The 20713-nt window shown below is 43.5% G+C and overlaps 1 protein-coding gene across 1 annotated transcript in view; it reads right to left on the bottom strand.

The window, feature by feature from the left end:
• OTP (orthopedia homeobox) overlaps window positions 1–448 on the bottom strand; it is a gene marked incomplete at its 5' end in the record, with an annotated part of 11554 nt that extends 11106 nt beyond the window's left edge. Inside the window, one exon of the mRNA XM_082242970.1 lies at window positions 443–448. Coding sequence (XP_082099096.1) covers window positions 443–448 — 6 coding nt within the window. The remainder of the gene's footprint in view (window positions 1–442) is intronic.
• Between the last annotated feature and the right edge of the window lie 20265 nt (window positions 449–20713).

Here is a 20713-nt window from a genome sequence, read left to right as displayed (position 1 = left end):
CAAAAAAAAAAAAAAAAACAGAGAGCACATGTGGAGAGACAAAAACACGGGGGAGACATAGAAGACACAGGTACAATGAAAGTGAAAAAGTACAGGGGTCCAGGGAGAAAGAGAGAGGTCGCAAAGGGAGAAAAAGAGAGAGAGGGAGGGAGAGGGGGTAGGGGCACATGGAGAAAGAGAGAGAGGGCAAAGGGAGAAAGAGAGAGAGAGAGGGGGAGTAGGAGCACAGGGAGAAAGAGGGCAAAGGGAGAAAGAGAGAGAGAGAGAAGGCAAAGGGAGAGAGATAACAGGAAAAGAGAGAGAGAGAATGGGGCATAAGGAGAGAGGGGGGGGGACATAAGGAGAGAGAGCAAGTAAATGTTACATAGAATATAAGAGGGAAATAGAATAATGCATAAGAAAAAAAAAGAAAAAAGAAAGAGATAGAGGAAGACAGGAGTACAAGCATAACGAGAGAGAGAGAAGAGGGCACAAGAAAAAAAAGAGAGAACATAGGGCCCAGGAAAAATAGGATGGATATTACAGAGGACACATGGAAGAGAAGAGATAGACAGAGCAGCGGACACAAAAAATAACAGAGATCAGAGGCCCCAGAAATAATTGGATAGAGAGAGAACAGAATGCAGTAAGAAGTATAGATAACAAAGGGCAGAAAGAGAATGTGAGATGTAACAGGGCATAGGGAGAAAGAGAGAGAAAGGGAGAGGAAACAACAGAGGGTAAAAAAGAATTAAAAAGAGAGAGAAAAAGAGAGAGAGGTCAGGGCACATGGGGAAAGAAAGAGAGTAAAAGAAGAAGAGTACAGGAAAAAATAGATCAGTGGGCACAAAGAGAATGAGGGAGGGGACACAGAGGGTACAGGGAGGGAAAACAGAGATACAGGGAGAATAAGAGAGGGGGAACACAGGTACAGGGAGAATGAGAGAGGGGGAGCACAGGTACACAGAGAATGAGCAAGGGGGAACAGAGATACTGGGAGAATGAGAGAGGGGGAACAGAGGTACTGGGAGAATGAGAGAGGGGGAACAGAGGTACTGGGATAATGAGAGAGGGGGAACAGAGATACTGGGTTAATGAGAGAGGGGGAACAGAGGTACAGGGAGAATTAGGAGGGGGGGCAGAGGTACAGGGAGAATGAGAGAGGGGGAACAGAGGGTACAGAGAGATTGAGAGAGGGGGGACAGAGGTACAGGGAGAATGAGAGTGGGGGAACAGAGGTACAGGGAGAATGAGCAAGGATGAACAGAGGTACAGAGAGAATAAGAGAGGGGGAACAGAGGTACAGGGAGAATGAGAGAGGGGGAACAGAGGGTACAGAGAGAATGAGAGAGGGGGGCAGAGGGTACAGGGAGAATGAGAGAGAGGGGACAGTGGTACAGGGAGGATGAGAGAGCGGGAACAGAGGTACAGGGAAAATGAGAAAGGGGGTACAGATGGTACAGGGATAATGAGGGAGGGGGGAGAGGTACAGGGAGAATGAGAGAGGGGGAACAGAGGTACAAGGAGAATGAGAGAGGGGTAACAGAGGTTAAAGGGAGAATGAGAGAGGGGGAACAGAGGTAAAGGGAGAATGAGAGAGGGGGGACAGAGGTACAGGGAGAATTAGGAAGGGGGGGCAAAGGTACAGGGAGAACGAGAGAGGGGGAACAGAGGGTACAGAGAGAATGAGAGAGGGGGAACAGAGGTACAGGGAGAATGAGAGTGGGGGAACAGAGGTACAGGGAGAATGAGCAAGGATGAACAGAGGTACAGAGAGAATGAGAGAGGGGAGACAGAGGGTGCAGGGATAATGAGAGAGGGGGTAGAGGTACAGGGAGAATGAGAGAGGGGGAACAGATGGTACAGGGAGAATGAGAGGATGAAACAGAGGGTACAGGGAGAATGAAAGAGGGGGAACAGAGGGTACAGGGAGAATGAGAGAGCGGGGACAGAGGGTACAGGGAGAATGAGAGAGAGGGAACAGAGGGTACAGGGAGAATAATTGAGAGGGAACAGAGGGTACAGGGAGAATGAGAGAGAGGGAACAGAGGGTACAGGGATAATGAGAGAGAGGGAACAGAGGATACAGGGATAATGAGAGAGAGGGAACAGAGGTTACAGGGAGAATGAGAGAGCAGGAACAGAGGGTACAGGGAGAATGAGAGAGCGGGAACAGAGGGTACAGGGAGAATGAGAGGATGGAACAGAGGGTACAGGGATAATGAGAGAGAGGGAACAGAGGGTACAGGGAGAATGAGAGAGGGGCAACAGAGGGTACAGGGATAATGAGAGAGAGGGAACAGAGGGTACAGGGATAATGAGAGAGAGGGAACAGAGGGTACAGGGAGAATGAGAGAGAGGGAACAGAGGGTACAGGGATAATGAGAGAGAGGGAACAGAGGGTACAGGGATAATGAGAGAGAGGGAACAGAGGGTACAGGGAGAATAAGAGAGAGGGAACAGAGGGTACAGGGATAATGAGAGAGGGAACAGAGGGTACAGGGAGAATGAGAGAGGGGGAACAGAGGGTACAGGGAGAATGAGAGAGAGGGAACAGAGGGTACAGGGATATCATGAGAGAGAGGGAACAGAGGGTACAGGGAGAATGAGAGAGAGGGAACAGAGGGTACAGGGATAATGAGAGAGAGGGAACAGAGGGTACAGGGAGAATAAGAGAGAGGGAACAGAGGGTACAGGGATAATGAGAGAGGGAACAGAGGGTACAGGAAGAATGAGAGAGGGGGAACAGATTACAGGGAGAGAAAGGGCATAACGAGCATAAGAGAGAACACAAAGGGCCTAGAGAGAGAACGAAAGAGAACATGGGTGAATGGAGGGAGAGAGAGAGAGCACAGGGAGAGTGAAAGACAGGAAGGAGGGGGCACAAGGAGAAATAGAAAGGAAAAGGGGCACAATTAGAATGAAAAGAAGGAGAGAAAAGCAGTGGGACAGATAGATGGCAGTGGCATAGAGAACCAGGGAGGGGGAAAATGAGGAGGGGTAGTGTGAGAAAATAAAAGGTAAGGAGGAAAGGACAGAGAGGGAGAAAACAGACAGTGAGACACAAACATAAACAGGGAAGAATTACATTACATCTCACTATCAGCCGTATTCAGCACCATAGACAGCTCAGTACCATTTTATCTACTACACAAAATAGCAGAACACCACTGGCGATATATAGAGGTAGTAGAGTATACCAATGTACACTGTATTTTACTTCTTGACTATTTTTAGAGGATTTAATGCTTACCAAAAATAAAACGATAAAGACAAGGACTGTCATTTGCTAACAGTTTCTTGCTAAGGCTGTTTTATATTTGCATCGGTTTAAAATGTCTACCATCCAGGCCAGCAGTGGAGGCTCCAGGCAGTGCTATGTGATGGTGCAGGCTGGGAGCACTGGGTCCAGCGATAAATAATTGTGTAATAGTTACATGTGCGGACACATCAGAGTAATAACAATAAGGTGTTATTAAGGGATGATCAATCTGTGTTACTGGGCGCCCAGTGATTGATAGAGCGCTTCATTTTATGACTTTTCTATTGCTCTTGATTTTTGTGCTAGTATAAACAAACTAAATCATTTCTTTTCAAGCACTGGGGGGGAGAAGAGCCCCTCCTGCTCCCAATAGCATCGGTAACAATAAGCGAAGAGAAATGGGAGTCCTGTGAAGAGGGGAGACACTTTATACAAGCAGAAGAGGACACATGACAAGAGGCCAGTCTTAACCTATGAAATGCCAGGGCAATTCAAGCCTAGCAGCCTGGGTACCGGACCTCAGAGGGTTAATAATGCAGAACTAAAATTAAAACCTTGTGTACTAATTTAATAATGCATAATATATGATATTATACTGTATATACCCAGATATGATGTGATATGGTATGTGTGTATAATGTATTTTCATTTCATATATATATATATATATATATATATATATATATATATATATATATATATATATATATATATATAAAAATAGTGCACACATATACAGTCCCGTCCTCCTCCCCACACCATTGTGCTTGTTTAGGGATGATGAGAGAAGCAAAGAGAATAACAGAATAGCCACAAATGATCAGAATGAAAGAAACGTCCTCCAAAAATCGCTTTAAAGCAAAGTAAAAGGATTTTCTATGACGGATGCAGTGATTTTTGCTCCATAAATAGGTTTTAGATTGTAACACACATGTAGAACTGGAACAATGGGAACTACCAGAAAATATATTGGCCGACCTCTAATACAATTTATTTAGACAGTTTACCTCTCATAAAAATAGAGATTGAATTTTGTACAAGAGTATCTGCCAGGGACCTGGCTCAAGGAAATCAGATTTTTTTTCTCTCTTTTTCTTTTCTATTTTTGTTCAATTTTAACTAAGTACATATAATGTTTTAAAATAGATATAAATCCATTGGCACTTCTTGCTCTGACCCCGAACATGGCTCAGGCAGCTGCTGAAAGTGTCTGCTGCAAAATATCCCATAACAAGCCCTCATCTTAACCCTCTCCTGACTGCTGCTCACATCAGCACCCTTGTCCACTTCATTGCAATGAACGTGATGATGATAGATAAATATATATATGTCATGCCATGTGTCTGCCATCTACCAATACCAAGTGTTCATTTATATATATATATATATATATATATATATATATACATATATATGTGTGTGTGTATATATATATATATATATATATATATATATATATATATATATATTGTAATATACGTGCATCTATCTATCTATCTATCTAATATATATATATATTTAAATATATATGTGTGTGTGTGCGTGTGTGTTAGTATGTACAGGTGCGTGAATATCTGAATATCTACAATATTTTATTATATTAATTTAAAGTATTATATAAATTATACAGTCGTATTAATATTATTATAAACTAATAATATATGTTGTAAATAGCACAGTTTAATGTTTATGCCATTGAGTTAATGCCAATAACTATTTAGTATGTATTACTACGGTACTACAAGTATACTACTATAGTAAATGTTGAGTAGAAGTACTAGCTATTTGTATTACTAGATGAATGTACAATACCTGCACTAAATCATGGATTCTATAGCTATAGATGTATTGTTTATTCAAATTTTATAGGATTTCTGCATTCTGCAGCTTATCAATGCCTTGCACACTGTGATAGGTATAAGGTGTTTGAGTTACATTATAAATTGTGTGTTCCTTTATATTTGGAAGAAGTACATGACATATATGGGTTATGGATATATAAATATATTACATGATATTTGTCTATGTGTATATCAGTGTGTATAGATCCTGTATAGTTCACACACACATTACTGTGGGCGGAAATATGGAAGCAAACATAATGGTATTATTTTGTACTTGTTTTGAGAGGGAAAACGCTAACAGCTAAATGAAATTAAAACAAGCATCCTGATATTCAGGCACTGATTATTCACATGGCAGGTCTCCTGTGCTAAATTGTTCATTTTAAGCAGACCCTCCAGCCCCCCTTCCATAATTAAAGATCTAACATTTTCCTATTTCTAGCTTGATGACAATAATCAATTTTAATTCGCTTTAAATGACACTCAATGCACTTGTGTGATTGCTATTTGCTTGCGGAAAAGCATAGAGGCTGGAGAGAAAAGCCGCCTTGGGCTGCCTTATTCAAGGACAGTCAGTGGGTTCTCCTGCAGTGTACACATGTGTATGACCTGGATGGAGATGCGCTTCCAGTGCGGACACCTCATCTCTACCTCCCTGCCCGGCCAGGATCACTCTCACCCTGCTTTCTTAGGGTGGATGGGGGGGCTGGAGCCGTCAGCAGCAATCCTTTTCCTAAGAACTGAAAGGCTGTCTTATTCCAGATCATTCCCATTACAGTTATGACAGCTTGTCTTCTTCCTTGGCAAATAGAAAAGATGTTTTATCCTGCAACCCAAGACTGAGCCAGGGATGATGTGTGTGCGACTCTGTGTATGTGTTCCTTATTATCTGTACATACATCTGTGATATGTATCTGTCCAGCCTTATTGCTGCACCTAACATGAATTAATCCACAGCTTTACATACATACAAAGGGGTCTGTTTATAAATGTTTTCTCCTAGGATTCATTCAACCTTTACCCTAATATATATATATATATATATATATATATATATATATATATATATATATATATATATATATATATATATATATATATATATATATATATATATGTGTGTGTGTGTATATATAAATACCAAAATTAAAATACAATTACATATATATATACACATGCATTTTTTATAGTGGAGGGCTATATTATGTATGTGTGTGTGTGTATATATATATAGATACAAAAATTAAAATACAATTATATATATATATATATATATATATATATATATATATATATATATATATATATACACACACATGCATTTTTTTTTATAGTGGAGGGCTATATTATGTGTAACAACTTTGATTTGTGTGTGTGTGTCTTTGTATATAATTTTATATAGTGTATGTGCTAAAATATATATATTTGTGCATTTAAATATTTATGTGAGCAACATATCTATCTATCTATCTATCTATCTATCTATCTATCTATCTATCTATCTATCTATCTATCTATCTATCTATCTATCTATCTATCTATCCATACTGTATATATATATATATATATATACAGGTATTTAAATTTTTTTTTTAATACTCATGTGCATGTGTATATGAATATTATATAATGTATTGACAAGTGTGCATAGATAACAGGCAGACAGGTGTATGGATGGGGTGGCGCAGTAAATTAGTAATATTCATGAAGTTTTAGGTAACTTTTTTGTTTTCTTTTATTTCATATATTTTCTATTTCTATATGCTCCCTCCCTCTAATGTCACCCATGACACCTGTATTTATTGACGGTTTGAATAGTCTGCATTTCTGCTTTATTGGAAAAAGAAACAGGCCACCAGATCAAAGGGAAGGCACATGTAAATAGATAAGTATAGGAATATGTGTAACACAACTTTTTATGTAAACAGATATGTATAGGAATATGTGTAACACAACTTTTTATGTAAACAGATATGTATAGGAATATGTGTAACACAACTTTTTATGTAAATAGATATGTATAGGAATATGTGTAACACAACTTTTAAATCTGGGACAGCATTCATCTCTGTGACATGAGCTCTGTGGACTTGGAGTAAAGATAGATCATTAGAATCATTGGTTGGGATTTAGCTGGGGCCCATTAGAAAGCTATGGATGTATGGAGAGCATCAGCTGTCATCTGTGTGCAGCAAGCAATGTATTGCCGTATGTACAGCAATTCTCTCCTGTCTGATCCCTCAGCAGGCAGCCTCATCTCAGCAATTGCATAGGAAGAAGGCATTCAGACCCAGGCACACTTCCTCTGAACAGCCTCTGAAGTTGGTTGCTTTTCTGATTTCTATTTACACAAGATACATAATCATATATCAGTTATTCAGTTTGGTGACAAGTCTGGTAATTGGAATAAAGAGGGAACATCTCAACCTTATCACTCTCCAGACCCACAGAAAGCACTAATAAGACTGCATCAATCTTATCCAGCAAATAAATAAAATAGACAAACAAACAAATTCTCCTCCAACAAGTTAATGTGGTGTATCTGAGTGGAAAGTAGATATTTTCACGCGTTCTGGAGATGAGGAGTGACTTTTAATAAAATCAGAAGAAAAACAAATGTAATTCTGTAAGCAATTTCAGAGATCAGCCTTCCCCTTCCCTCAGGAGAGGCAGACAGCTTCACACACAGTCCTAACCCACTACACTTAACCCCTTCACTGCTACACATCATACACAGCTTCACACACAGTCCTAACCCACTACACTTAACCCCTTCGCTGCTACACATCATACACAGCTTCACACATAGTCCTAACCCACTACACTTAACCCCTTCACTGCTACACATCATACACAGCTTCACACAGCAGTCCTAACCCACTACACTTAACCCCTTCACTGCTACACATCATACACAGCTTCACACACAGTCCTAACCCACTACACTTAACCCCTTCACTGCTACACATCATACACAGCTTCACACACAGTCCTAACCCACTACACTTAACCCCTTCACTGCTACACATCATACACAGCTTCACACACAGTCCTAACCCACTACACTTAACCCCTTCACTGCTACACATCATACACAGCTTCACACACAGTGATAACCCACTACACTTAACCCCTTCACTGCTACACATCATACACAGCTTCACACACAGTCCTAACCCACTACACTTAACCCCTTCACTGCTACACATCATACACAGCTTCACACACGGTCCTAACCCACTACACTTAACCCCTTCACTGCTACACATCATACACAGCTTCACACACAGTCCTAACCCACTACACTTAACCCCTTCACTGCTACACATCATACACAGCTTCACACACAGTCCTAACCCACTACACTTAACCCCTTCACTGCTACACATCATACACAGCTTCACACACAGTCCTAACCCACTACACTTAACCCATTCACTGCTACACATCATACACAGCTTCACACACAGTCCTAACCCACTACACTTAACCCCTTCACTGCTACACATCATACACAGCTTCACACACAGTCCTAACCCACTACACTTAACCCCTTCACTGCTACACATCATACACAGCTTCACACACAGTCCTAACCCACTGCACTTAACCCCTTCACTGCTACACATCATACACAGCTTCACACACAGTCCTAACCCACTACACTTAACCCCTTCACTACTACACATCATACACAGCTTCACACACAGTCCTAACCCACTACACTTAACCCCTTCACTACTACACATCATACACAGCTTCACACACAGTCCTAACCCACTACACTTAACCCCTTCACTGCTACACATCATACACAGCTTCACACACAGTCCGAACCCACTACACTTAACCCCTTCACTGCTACACATCATACACAGCTTCACACACAGTCCTAACCCACTGCACTTAACCCCTTCACTGCTACACATCATACACAGCTTCACACACAGTCCTAACCCACTATACTTAACCCCTTCACTGCTACACATCATACACAGCTTCACACACAGTCCTAACCCACTATACTTAACCCCTTCACTGCTACACATCATACACAGCTTCACACACAGTCCTAACCCACTATACTTAACCCCTTCACTGCTACACATCATACACAGCTTCACACACAGTCCTAACCCACTATACTTAACCCCTTCACTGCTACACATCATACACAGCTTCACACACAGTCCTAACCCACCACACTTAACCCCTTCACTGCTACACATCATACACAGCTTCACACACAGTCCTAACCCACTACACTTAACCCCTTCACTGCTACACATCATACACAGCTTCACACACAGTCCTAACTCACTACACTTAACCCCTTCACTGCTACACATCATACACAGCTTCATACACAGTCCTAACCCACAATACTTAACCCCTTCACTGCTACACATCATACACAGCTTCACACACAGTCCTAACCCACCACACTTAACCCCTTCACTACTACACATCATACACAGCTTCACACACAGTCCTAACCCACTATACTTAACCCCTTCACTGCTACACATCATACACAGCTTGACACACAGTCCTAACCCACTACACTTAACCCCTTCACTACTGCACATCATACACAGCTTCACACACAGTCCTAACCCACCACACTTAACCCCTTCACTACTACACATCACACACAGCTTCACACACAGTCCTAACCCACCACACTTAACCCCTTCACTACTACACATCATACACAGCTTCACACATAGTCATAACCCAATACACTTAACTCCTTCACTGCTACACATACACCGCTTCACACACAGTCCTAACCCACTAAACTTAACCCCTTCACTGCTACATATCATACACAGCTTCACACACAGTCCTAACCCACTACAATTAACCCCTTCACTGCAACACATCATACACAGCTTCACACACGGTCCTAACGCACTGCACTTAACCCCTTCACTACTACACATCATACACAGCTTCACACACAGTCCTAACCCACTACACTTAACCCCTTCACTGCTACACATCATACACAGCTTCACACAGCAGTCCTAACCCACCGCACTTAACCCCTTCACTACTACACATCATACACAGCTTCACACACAGTCCGAACCCACTATACTTAACCAATTCACTGCTACACATAATATACAGCTTCACACACAGTCCTAACCCACTACACTTAACCCCTTCACTGCTATACATCATACACAGCTTCACACACAGTCCTAACCCACCACACTTAACCCCTTCACTGCTATACATCATACACAGCTTCACACACAGTCCTAACGCACTGCACTTAACCCCTTCACTACTACACATCATACACAGCTTCACACACAGTCCTAACCCACTACACTTAACCCCTTCACTGCTACACATCATACACAGCTTCACACAGCAGTCCTAACCCACCGCACTTAACCCCTTCACTACTACACATCATACACAGCTTCACACACAGTCCGAACCCACTATACTTAACCAATTCACTGCTACACATAATATACAGCTTCACACACAGTCCTAACCCACTACACTTAACCCCTTCACTGCTATACATCATACACAGCTTCACACACAGTCCTAACCCACCACACTTAACCCCTTCACTGCTATACATCATACACAGCTTCACACACAGTCCTAACCCACCACACTTAACCCCTTCACTACTACACATCATACACAGCTTCACACACAGGCCTAACCCACTATACTTAACCCCTTCACTGCTACACATCATACACAGCTTGACACACAGTCCTAACCCACTACACTTAACCCCTTCACTACTACACATCATACACAGCTTCACACACAGTCCTAACCCACCACACTTAACCCCTTCACTACTACACATCACACACAGCTTCACACACAGTCCTAACCCACCACACTTAACCCCTTCACTACTACACATCATACACCGCTTCACACATAGTCATAACCCAATACACTTAACTCCTTCACTGCTACACATACACCGCTTCACACACAGTCCTAACCCACTAAACTTAACCCCTTCACTGCTACATATCATACACAGCTTCACACACAGTCCTAACCCACTACAATTAACCCCTTCACTGCTACACATCATACACAGCTTCACACACGGTCCTAACGCACTGCACTTAACCCCTTCACTGCTACACATCATACACAGCTTCACACACAGTCCTAACCCACCACACTTAACCCCTTCACTACTACACATCATACACAGCTTCACACACAGTCCTAACCCACTATAATTAACCCCATTTACTGCTACACATCATACACAGCTTCACACACAGTCCTAACCCACTACACTTAACCCCTTCACTGCTACACATCATACACAGCTTCACTCACAGTCCTAACCCGCTATACTTAACCCCTTCACTGCTACACATCATACACAGCTTCACACACAGCCCTAACCAACCACACTTAACCCCTTCACTACTACACATCATACACAGCTTCACACACAGTCCTAACCCACTACACTTAACCCCTTCACTGCTACACATCATACACAGCTTCACACACAGTCCTAACCCAATACACTTAACCCCTTCACTGCTACACATCATACACAGCTTCACACACAGTCCTAACCCACTACACTAAACCCCTTCACTGCTACACATCATACACAGCTTCACACACAGTCCTAACCAACTACACTTAACCCCTTCACTGCTACAAATCATACACCGCTTCACACACAGTCCTAACCAACCACACTTAACCCCTTCACTGCTACACATCATACACAGCTTCACACACAGTCCTAACCAACTACACTTAACCCCTTCACTGCTACACATCATACACAGCTTCACACACAGTCCTAACCAACTACACTTAACCCCTTCACTGCTACAAATCATACACCGCTTCACACACAGTCCTAACCCACTACACTTAACCCCTTCACTGCTACACATCATACACAGCTTCACACACAGCCCTAACCAACCACACTTAACCCCTTCACTACTACAAATCATACACAGCTTCACACACAGTCCTAACCCACTACACTTAACCCCTTCACTGCTACACATTACACAGCTTCACACACAGTCCTAACCCACTACACTTAACCCCTTCACTGCTACACATCATACACAGCTTCACACACACAGTCCTAACCCACTACACTTAACCCATTCACTGCTACACATCATACACAGCTTCACACATAGTCCTAACCCACTACACTTAACCCCTTCACTGCTACACATCATACACAGCTTCACACACAGTCCTAACCCACCACACTTAACCCCTTCACCACTACACATCATACACGGCTTCACACATAGTCCTAACCCACTACACTTAACCCCTTCACTGCTACACATCATACACAGCTTCACACACAGTCCTAACCCACTACACTTAACCCTTTCACTGCTACACATCATACACAGCTTCACACAATACCCTAACCAACCACACTTAACCCCTTCACTACTACATATCATACACAGCTTCACACACAGTCCTAACCCACTACACTTAACCCCTTCACTGCTACACATCATACACAGCTTCACACACAGTCCTAGCCCACCACACTTAACCCCTTCACTGCTACACATCATACACAGCTTCACACACAGTCCTAACCCACTGCACTTAACCCCTTCACTGCTACACATCATACACAGCTGCAAACAGCAGTCCTAACCCACTACACTTAACCCATTCACTGCTACACATCATACACAGCTTCACACACAGTCCTAACCCACCACACTTAACCCCTTCACTGTTACACATCATACACAGCTTCACACATAGTCGTAACCCAATACACTTAACCCCTTTACTGCTACACATACACAGCTTCACACACAGTCCTAGCCCACTACACTTAACCCCTTCACTGCTACATATCATACACAGCTTAACACACAGTCCTAACCCACTACAATTATCCCCTTCACGGCTACACATCATACACAGCTTCACACACAGTCCTAACCCACCACACTTAACCCCTTCACTACTACACATCATACACAGCTTCACACACAGTCCTAACCCACTATACTTAACCCCATTCACTACTACACATCATACACAGCTTCACACACAGTCCTAACCCACTACACTTAACCCCATCACTGCTACACATCATACACAGCGTCACACACAGTCCTAACCCACTACACTTAACCCCTTCACTGCTACACATCATACACAGCTTCACACACAGTCCAAACCAACCACACTTAACCCCTTCACTGCTACACATCATATACAGCTTCACAAACTGTCCTAACCCACCACACTTAACCCCTTTACTGCTACACATCATACACAGCTTCACACACAGTCCTAACCCACTACACTTAACCCCTTCACTGCTACACATTATACACAGCTTCACACACAGTCCTAACCCACTACACTTAACCCCTTCACTGCTACACATCATAGACAGCTTCACACATAGTCATAACCCACTACACTTAACCCCTTCACTGCTACACATCATACACAGCTTCACACACAGTCCTAACCCGCTATACTTAACCCCTTCACTGCTACACATCATACACAGCTTCACACACAGCCCTAACCAACCACACTTAACCCCTTCACTACTACATATCATACACAGCTTCACACACAGTCCTAACCCACTATACTTAAGCCCTTCACTGCTACACATCATACACAGCTTCACACAGCAGTCCTAACCCACTACACTTTACCCTTTCACTGCTACACATCATACACAGCTTCACACATAGTCCTAACCCACTACACTTAACCCCTTCACTGCAACACATCATACACAGCTTCACACACAGTCCTAACCCACTACACTTAACCCCTTCACTGCTACACATCATACACAGCTTCACACACAGTCCTAACCCACTACACTTAACCCCTTCACTACTACACATCATACACAGCTTCACACACAGTCCTAACCCACTGCACTTAACCCCTTCACTGCTACACATCATACACAGCTTCACACAGCAGTCCTAACCCACTACACTTAACCCATTCACTGCTACACAACATACACAGCTTCACACACAGTCCTAACCCACCACACTTAACCCCTTCACTACTACACATCATACACAGCTTCACACACAGTCCTAACCCAATACACTTAACCCCTTCACTGCTACACATCATACACAGCTTCCTCACACAGTCCTAATAAAACTACACTTAACCCCTTCACTGCTACACATCATACACAGCTTCACACACAGTCCTAACCAACTACACTTAGCCCCTTCACTGCTACACATCATACACAGCTTCACACACAGTCCTAACCCACTACACTTAACCCCTTCACTGCTACACATCATACATAGCTTCACACACAGTCCTAACCCACTATACTTAACCCCTTCACTGCTACACATCATACACAGCTTCACACACAGTCCTAACCCACTACACTTAACCCCTTCACTGCTACACATCATACACAGCTTCACACACAGTCCTAACCCACTACACTTAACCCCTTCACTGCTACACATCATACACAGCTTCACACACAGTCCTAACCCACTGCACTTAACCCCTTCACTGCTACACATCATACACAGCTTCCCACACAGTCCTAACCCACTACACTTAACCCCTTCACTGCTACACATCATACACAGCTTCACACAGCAGTCCTAACCCACTACACTTAACTCCTTCACTGCTACACATCATACACAGCTTCACACACAGTCCTAACCCACCACACTTAACCCCTTTACTACTACACATCATACACAGCTTCACACACAGTCCTAACCCTCTATACTTAACCCCATTCACTGCTACACATCATACACAGCTTCACACTCAGTCCTAACCCACTACACTTAACCCCTTCACAGCTACACATCATACACAGCTTCACACACAGTCCTAACCCACTACACTTAACCCCTTCACTGCTACACATCATACACAGCTTCACACATAGTCCTAACCCACTACACTTAACCCATTCACTGCTACACATCATACAAAGCTTCACACACAGTCCTAACCCACTGCACTTAACCCCTTCACTGCTACACATCATACACAGCTTCACACATAGTCCTAACCCACTACACTTAACCCCTTCACTGCTACACATCATACACAGCTTCACACACAGTCCTAACCCACTGCACTTAACCCCTTCACTGCTACACATCACACACAGCTTCACACAGCAGTCCTAACCCACTACACTTAACTCCTTCACTGCTACACATCATACACAGCTTCACACACAGTCCTAACCCACCACACTTAACCCCTTCACTACTACACATCATACACAGCTTCACACACAGTCCTAACCCTCTATACTTAACCCCATTCACTGCTACACATCATACACAGCTTCACAAACAGTCCTAACCCACTACACTTAACCCCTTCACTGCTACACATCATACACAGCTTCACACTCAGTCCTAACCCACTACACTTAACCCCTTCACTGCTACATATCATACACAGCTTCACACACAGTCCTAAACCACTACACTTAACCCCTTCACTGCTACACATCATACACAGCTTCACACACAGTCCTAACCCACTACACTTAACCCCTTCACTGCTACACATCCTACACAGCTTCACACACAGTCCTAACCCACTGAACTTAACCCCTTCACTGCTACACATCATACACAGCAGTACTAACCCACTACACTTAACCCATTCACTGCTACACATCATACACAGCTTCACACACAGTCCTAACCCACTATACTTAACCCCTTCACTGCTACACATCATACACAGCTTCACACACAGTCCTAACCCACTGAACTTAACCCCTTCACTGCTACACATCATACACAGCTTCACACAGCAGTCCTAACCCAATACACTTAACCCCTTCACTGCTACACATCATACACAGCTTCACACACAGTCCTAACCCACCACACTTAACCCCTTCACTACTACACATCATACACAGCTTCACACACAGTCCTAACCCACTATACTTAACCCCTTCACTGCTACACATCATACACAGCTTCACACACAGTCTTAACCCACTACACTTTACCCCTTCACTGCTACACATCATACACAGCTTCACACACAGTCCTAACCCACTACACTTGACCTCTTCACTGCTACACATCATACACAGCTTCACACACAGTCCTAACCCACTACACTTAACCCATTCACTGCTACACATCATACACCGCTTCACACACAGTCCTAACCCACTACACTTAACCCCTTCATTGCAACACATCATACACAGCTTCACACACAGTTCTAACCCACTACACTTAACCCCTTCACTGCTACACATCATACACAGCTTCACACACAGTCCTAACCCACTGAACTTAACCCCTTCACTGCTACACATCATACACAGCAGTACTAACCCACTACACTTAACCCATTCACTGCTACACATCATACACAGCTTCATACACAGTCCTAACCCACCGCACTTAACCCCTTCACTACTACACATCATACACAGCTTCACGCACAGTCCTAACCCACTGCACTTAACCCCTTCACTGCTACACATCATACACAGCTTCACAAACAGTCCTAACCCACTGCACTTAACCCCTTCACTGCTACACATCATAAACAGCTTCACACAGCAGTCCTAACCCACTACACTTAACCCATTCACTACTACACATCATACACAGCTTCACACACAGTCCTAACCCACTACACTTAACCCCTTCACTACTACACATCATACACAGCTTCACACACAGTCCTAACCCACTATACTTAACCCCTTTACTGCTACACATCATACACAGCTTCATACATAGTCCTAACCCAATACACTTAACCCCTTCACTGCTACACATCATACACAGCTTCCTCACACAGTCCTAACACACTACACTTAACCCCTTCACTGCTACACATCATACACAGCTTCACACACAGTCCTAACCAACTACACTTAACCCCTTCACTGCTACACATCATACATAGCTTCACACACAGTCCTAACCCACTATACTTAACCCCTTCACTGCTACACATCATACACAGCTTCACACACAGTCCTAACCCACTACACTTAACCCCTTCACTGCTACACATCATACACAGCTTCAAACACAGTCCTAACCCACTATAATTAACCCCTTCACTGCTACACATCATACACAGCTTCACACACAGTCCTAACCCACTACACTTAACCCCTTCACTGCTACACATCATACACAGCTTCACACACAGTCCTAACCCACTACACTTAACCCCTTCACTGCTACACATCATACACAGCTTCACACATAGTCCTAACCCACTAAACTTAACCCCTTTACTGCTACACATCATACACAGCTTCACACACAGTCCTAACCCACTGCACTTAACCCCTTCACCGCTACACATCACACAGCTTCACACAGCAGTCCAAACCCACTACACTTAACTCCTTCACTGCTACTCATCATACACAGCTTCACACACAGTCCTAACCCACCACACTTAACCCCTTTACTACTGCACATCATACACAGCTTCACACACAGTCCTAACCCTCTATACTTAACCCCATTCACTGCTACACATCATACACAGCTTCACACTCAGTCCTAACCCACTACACTTAACCCCTTCACTGCTACACATCATACACAGCTTCACACACAGTCCTAACCCACTACACTTTAGCTCTTCACTGCTACACATCATACACAGCTTAACACACAGTCCTAACCCACTGCACTTAACCCCTTCACTGCTACACATCATACACAGCTTCACACATAGTCCTAACCCACTACACTTAACCCCTTCACTGCTACACATCATACACAGCTTCACACACAGTCCTAACCCACTGCACTTAACCCCTTCACTGCTACACATCACACACAGCTTCACACAGCAGTCCTAACCCACTACACGTAACTCCTTCACTGCTACACATCATACACAGCTTCACACACAGTCCTAACCCACCACACTTAACCCCTTCACTACTACACATCATACACAGCTTCACACACAGTCCTAACCCTCTATACTTAACCCCATTCACTGCTACACATCATACACAGCTTCACACACAGTCCTAACCCACTACACTTAACCTCTTCACTGCTACACATCATACACAGCTTCACACACAGTCCTAACCCTCTATACTTAACCCCATTCACTGCTACACATCATACACAGCTTCACACACAGTCCTAACGCACTGCACTTAACCCCTTCACTGCTACATATCATACACAGCTTCACACACAGTCCTAACCCACTACACTTAACCGCTTCACTGCTACACATCATACACAGCTTCACACACAGTCCTAACCCACTACACTTAACCCCTTCACTGCTACACATCATACACCGCTTCACACACAGTCCTAACCCACTGAACTTAACCCCTTCACTGCTACACATCATACACAGCAGTACTAACCCACTACACTTAACCCATTCACTGCTACACATCATACACAGCTTCACACACAGTCCTAACCACCCGCACTTAACCCCTTCACTACTACACATCATACACAGCTTCACACACAGTCCTAACCCACTATACTTAACCCCTTCACTGCTACACATCATACACAGCTTCACACATAGTCCTAACCCACTACACTTAACCCCTTCACTGCTACACATCATACACAGCTTCACACACAGTCCTAACCCACTGAACTTAACCCCTTCACTGCTACACATCATACACGGCTTCACACAGCAGTCCTAACCCAATACACTTAACCCCTTCACTGCTACACATCATACACAGCTTCACACACAGTCCTAACCCACCACACTTAACCCCTTCACTACTACACATCATATACAGCTTCACACACAGTCCTAACCCATTATACTTAACCCCTTCACTGCTACACATCATGCACAGCTTCACACACAGTCCTAACCCACTACACTTTACCCCTTCACTGCTACACATCATACACAGCTTCACACACAGTCCTAACCCACTACACTTAACCCATTCACTGCTACACATCATACACAGCTTCACACACAGTCCTAACCCACTATAATTAACCCCTTCACCGCTACACATCATACACAGCTTCACACACAGTCCAAACCCACTACACTTAACCCCTTCACTGCTACACATCATACACAGCTTCACACACAGTCCTAACCCACCGCACTTAACCCCTTCACTACTACACATCATACACAACTTTACACACAGTCCTAACCCCCCTATACTTAACCCCATTCACTGCTACACATCATACACAGCTTCACACATAGTCCTAACCCACTACACTTAACCCCTTCACTGCTACACATCATACACAGCTTCACACACAGTCCTAACCCACTATACTTAACCCCTTCACTGCTACACATCATACACAGCTTCACACACAGTCCTAACCCACTACACTTAACCCCTTCACTGCTACACATCATACACAGCTTCCAACACAGTCATAACCCACTATACTTAACCCCTTCACTGCTACACATCATACACAGCTTCACACACAGTCCTAACCCACTACACTTAACCCCTTCACGGCTACATATCATACACAGCTTCACACAGCAGTCCTAGCCCACTACACTTAACCCCTTTACTGCTATTCACTGATACACATCAAACAAAGCCTCACCCACAGTCCTAACCCACTACACTTAACCCTTTCACTGTTACATATCATACACAGCAGTCCTAACCCACTACACTTAACCCCTTCACTGCTACACATCATACACAGCTTCACACACAGTCCTAACCCACTACACTTAACCCCTTCACTGTTACATATCATACACAGTTTCACACACAGTCCTAGCCCACTAAACCTAACCCATTCACTGCTACACATCATACACAGCTTCACACAGCAGTCTTAACCCACTACACTTAACCCCTTCACTGCTTCACATCATACACAGCTTCACACACAGTTCTAACCCACTACACTTAACCCTTTCACTGCTACATATCATACACAGCTTCACACACATTCCTAACCCACTACACTTAACCCCTTCACTGCTACACATCATACACAGCAGTCGTAACCCACTACACTTAACCCTTTCACTGCTATGCATCATATGCAGCTTCACACACAGTCCTAACCCCCTACATTTAAGCCTTTCACTTGTACATATCATACACAGCTTCACACAGCAGTCCTAACCCACTACACTCAACCCTTTCACTGCTACACATCATACAAAGCTTCACCCACAGTCCTTGCCCACTACACTTAACCCTTTCACTGCTACACATCATACACAGCTTCACACAGCAGTTTTAACCCACTACACTTAACCCTTTCACTGCTACACATTATACAAAGCTTCACACACAGTCCTAGCCCACTACACTTAACCCCTTTACTGCTACATATCATACACAGCTTCTCACACAGTCCTATCTCACTACACTTAACCCCCTTCACTGCTACACATCATATACAGCTTCAAACAGCAGTCCTAGCCCTCTACACGTAACCCCTTCACTGCTACACATCATACACAGCTTCACACACAGTCCTAACCCACTACACTTAACTCCTTCACTGCTACACATTATACACAGCTTCACACACAGTCCTAACCCACTACACTTAACCCATTCACTGTTACTTATCATACACAGCTTCAC

The sequence above is a fragment of the Pelophylax lessonae genome (genome assembly GCF_965119305.1).
Source record: "Pelophylax lessonae genome assembly, chromosome: 1".
NCBI lineage: Eukaryota > Metazoa > Chordata > Amphibia > Anura > Ranidae > Pelophylax > Pelophylax lessonae.
This window is presented reverse-complemented; position numbering and strand designations above follow the sequence as displayed.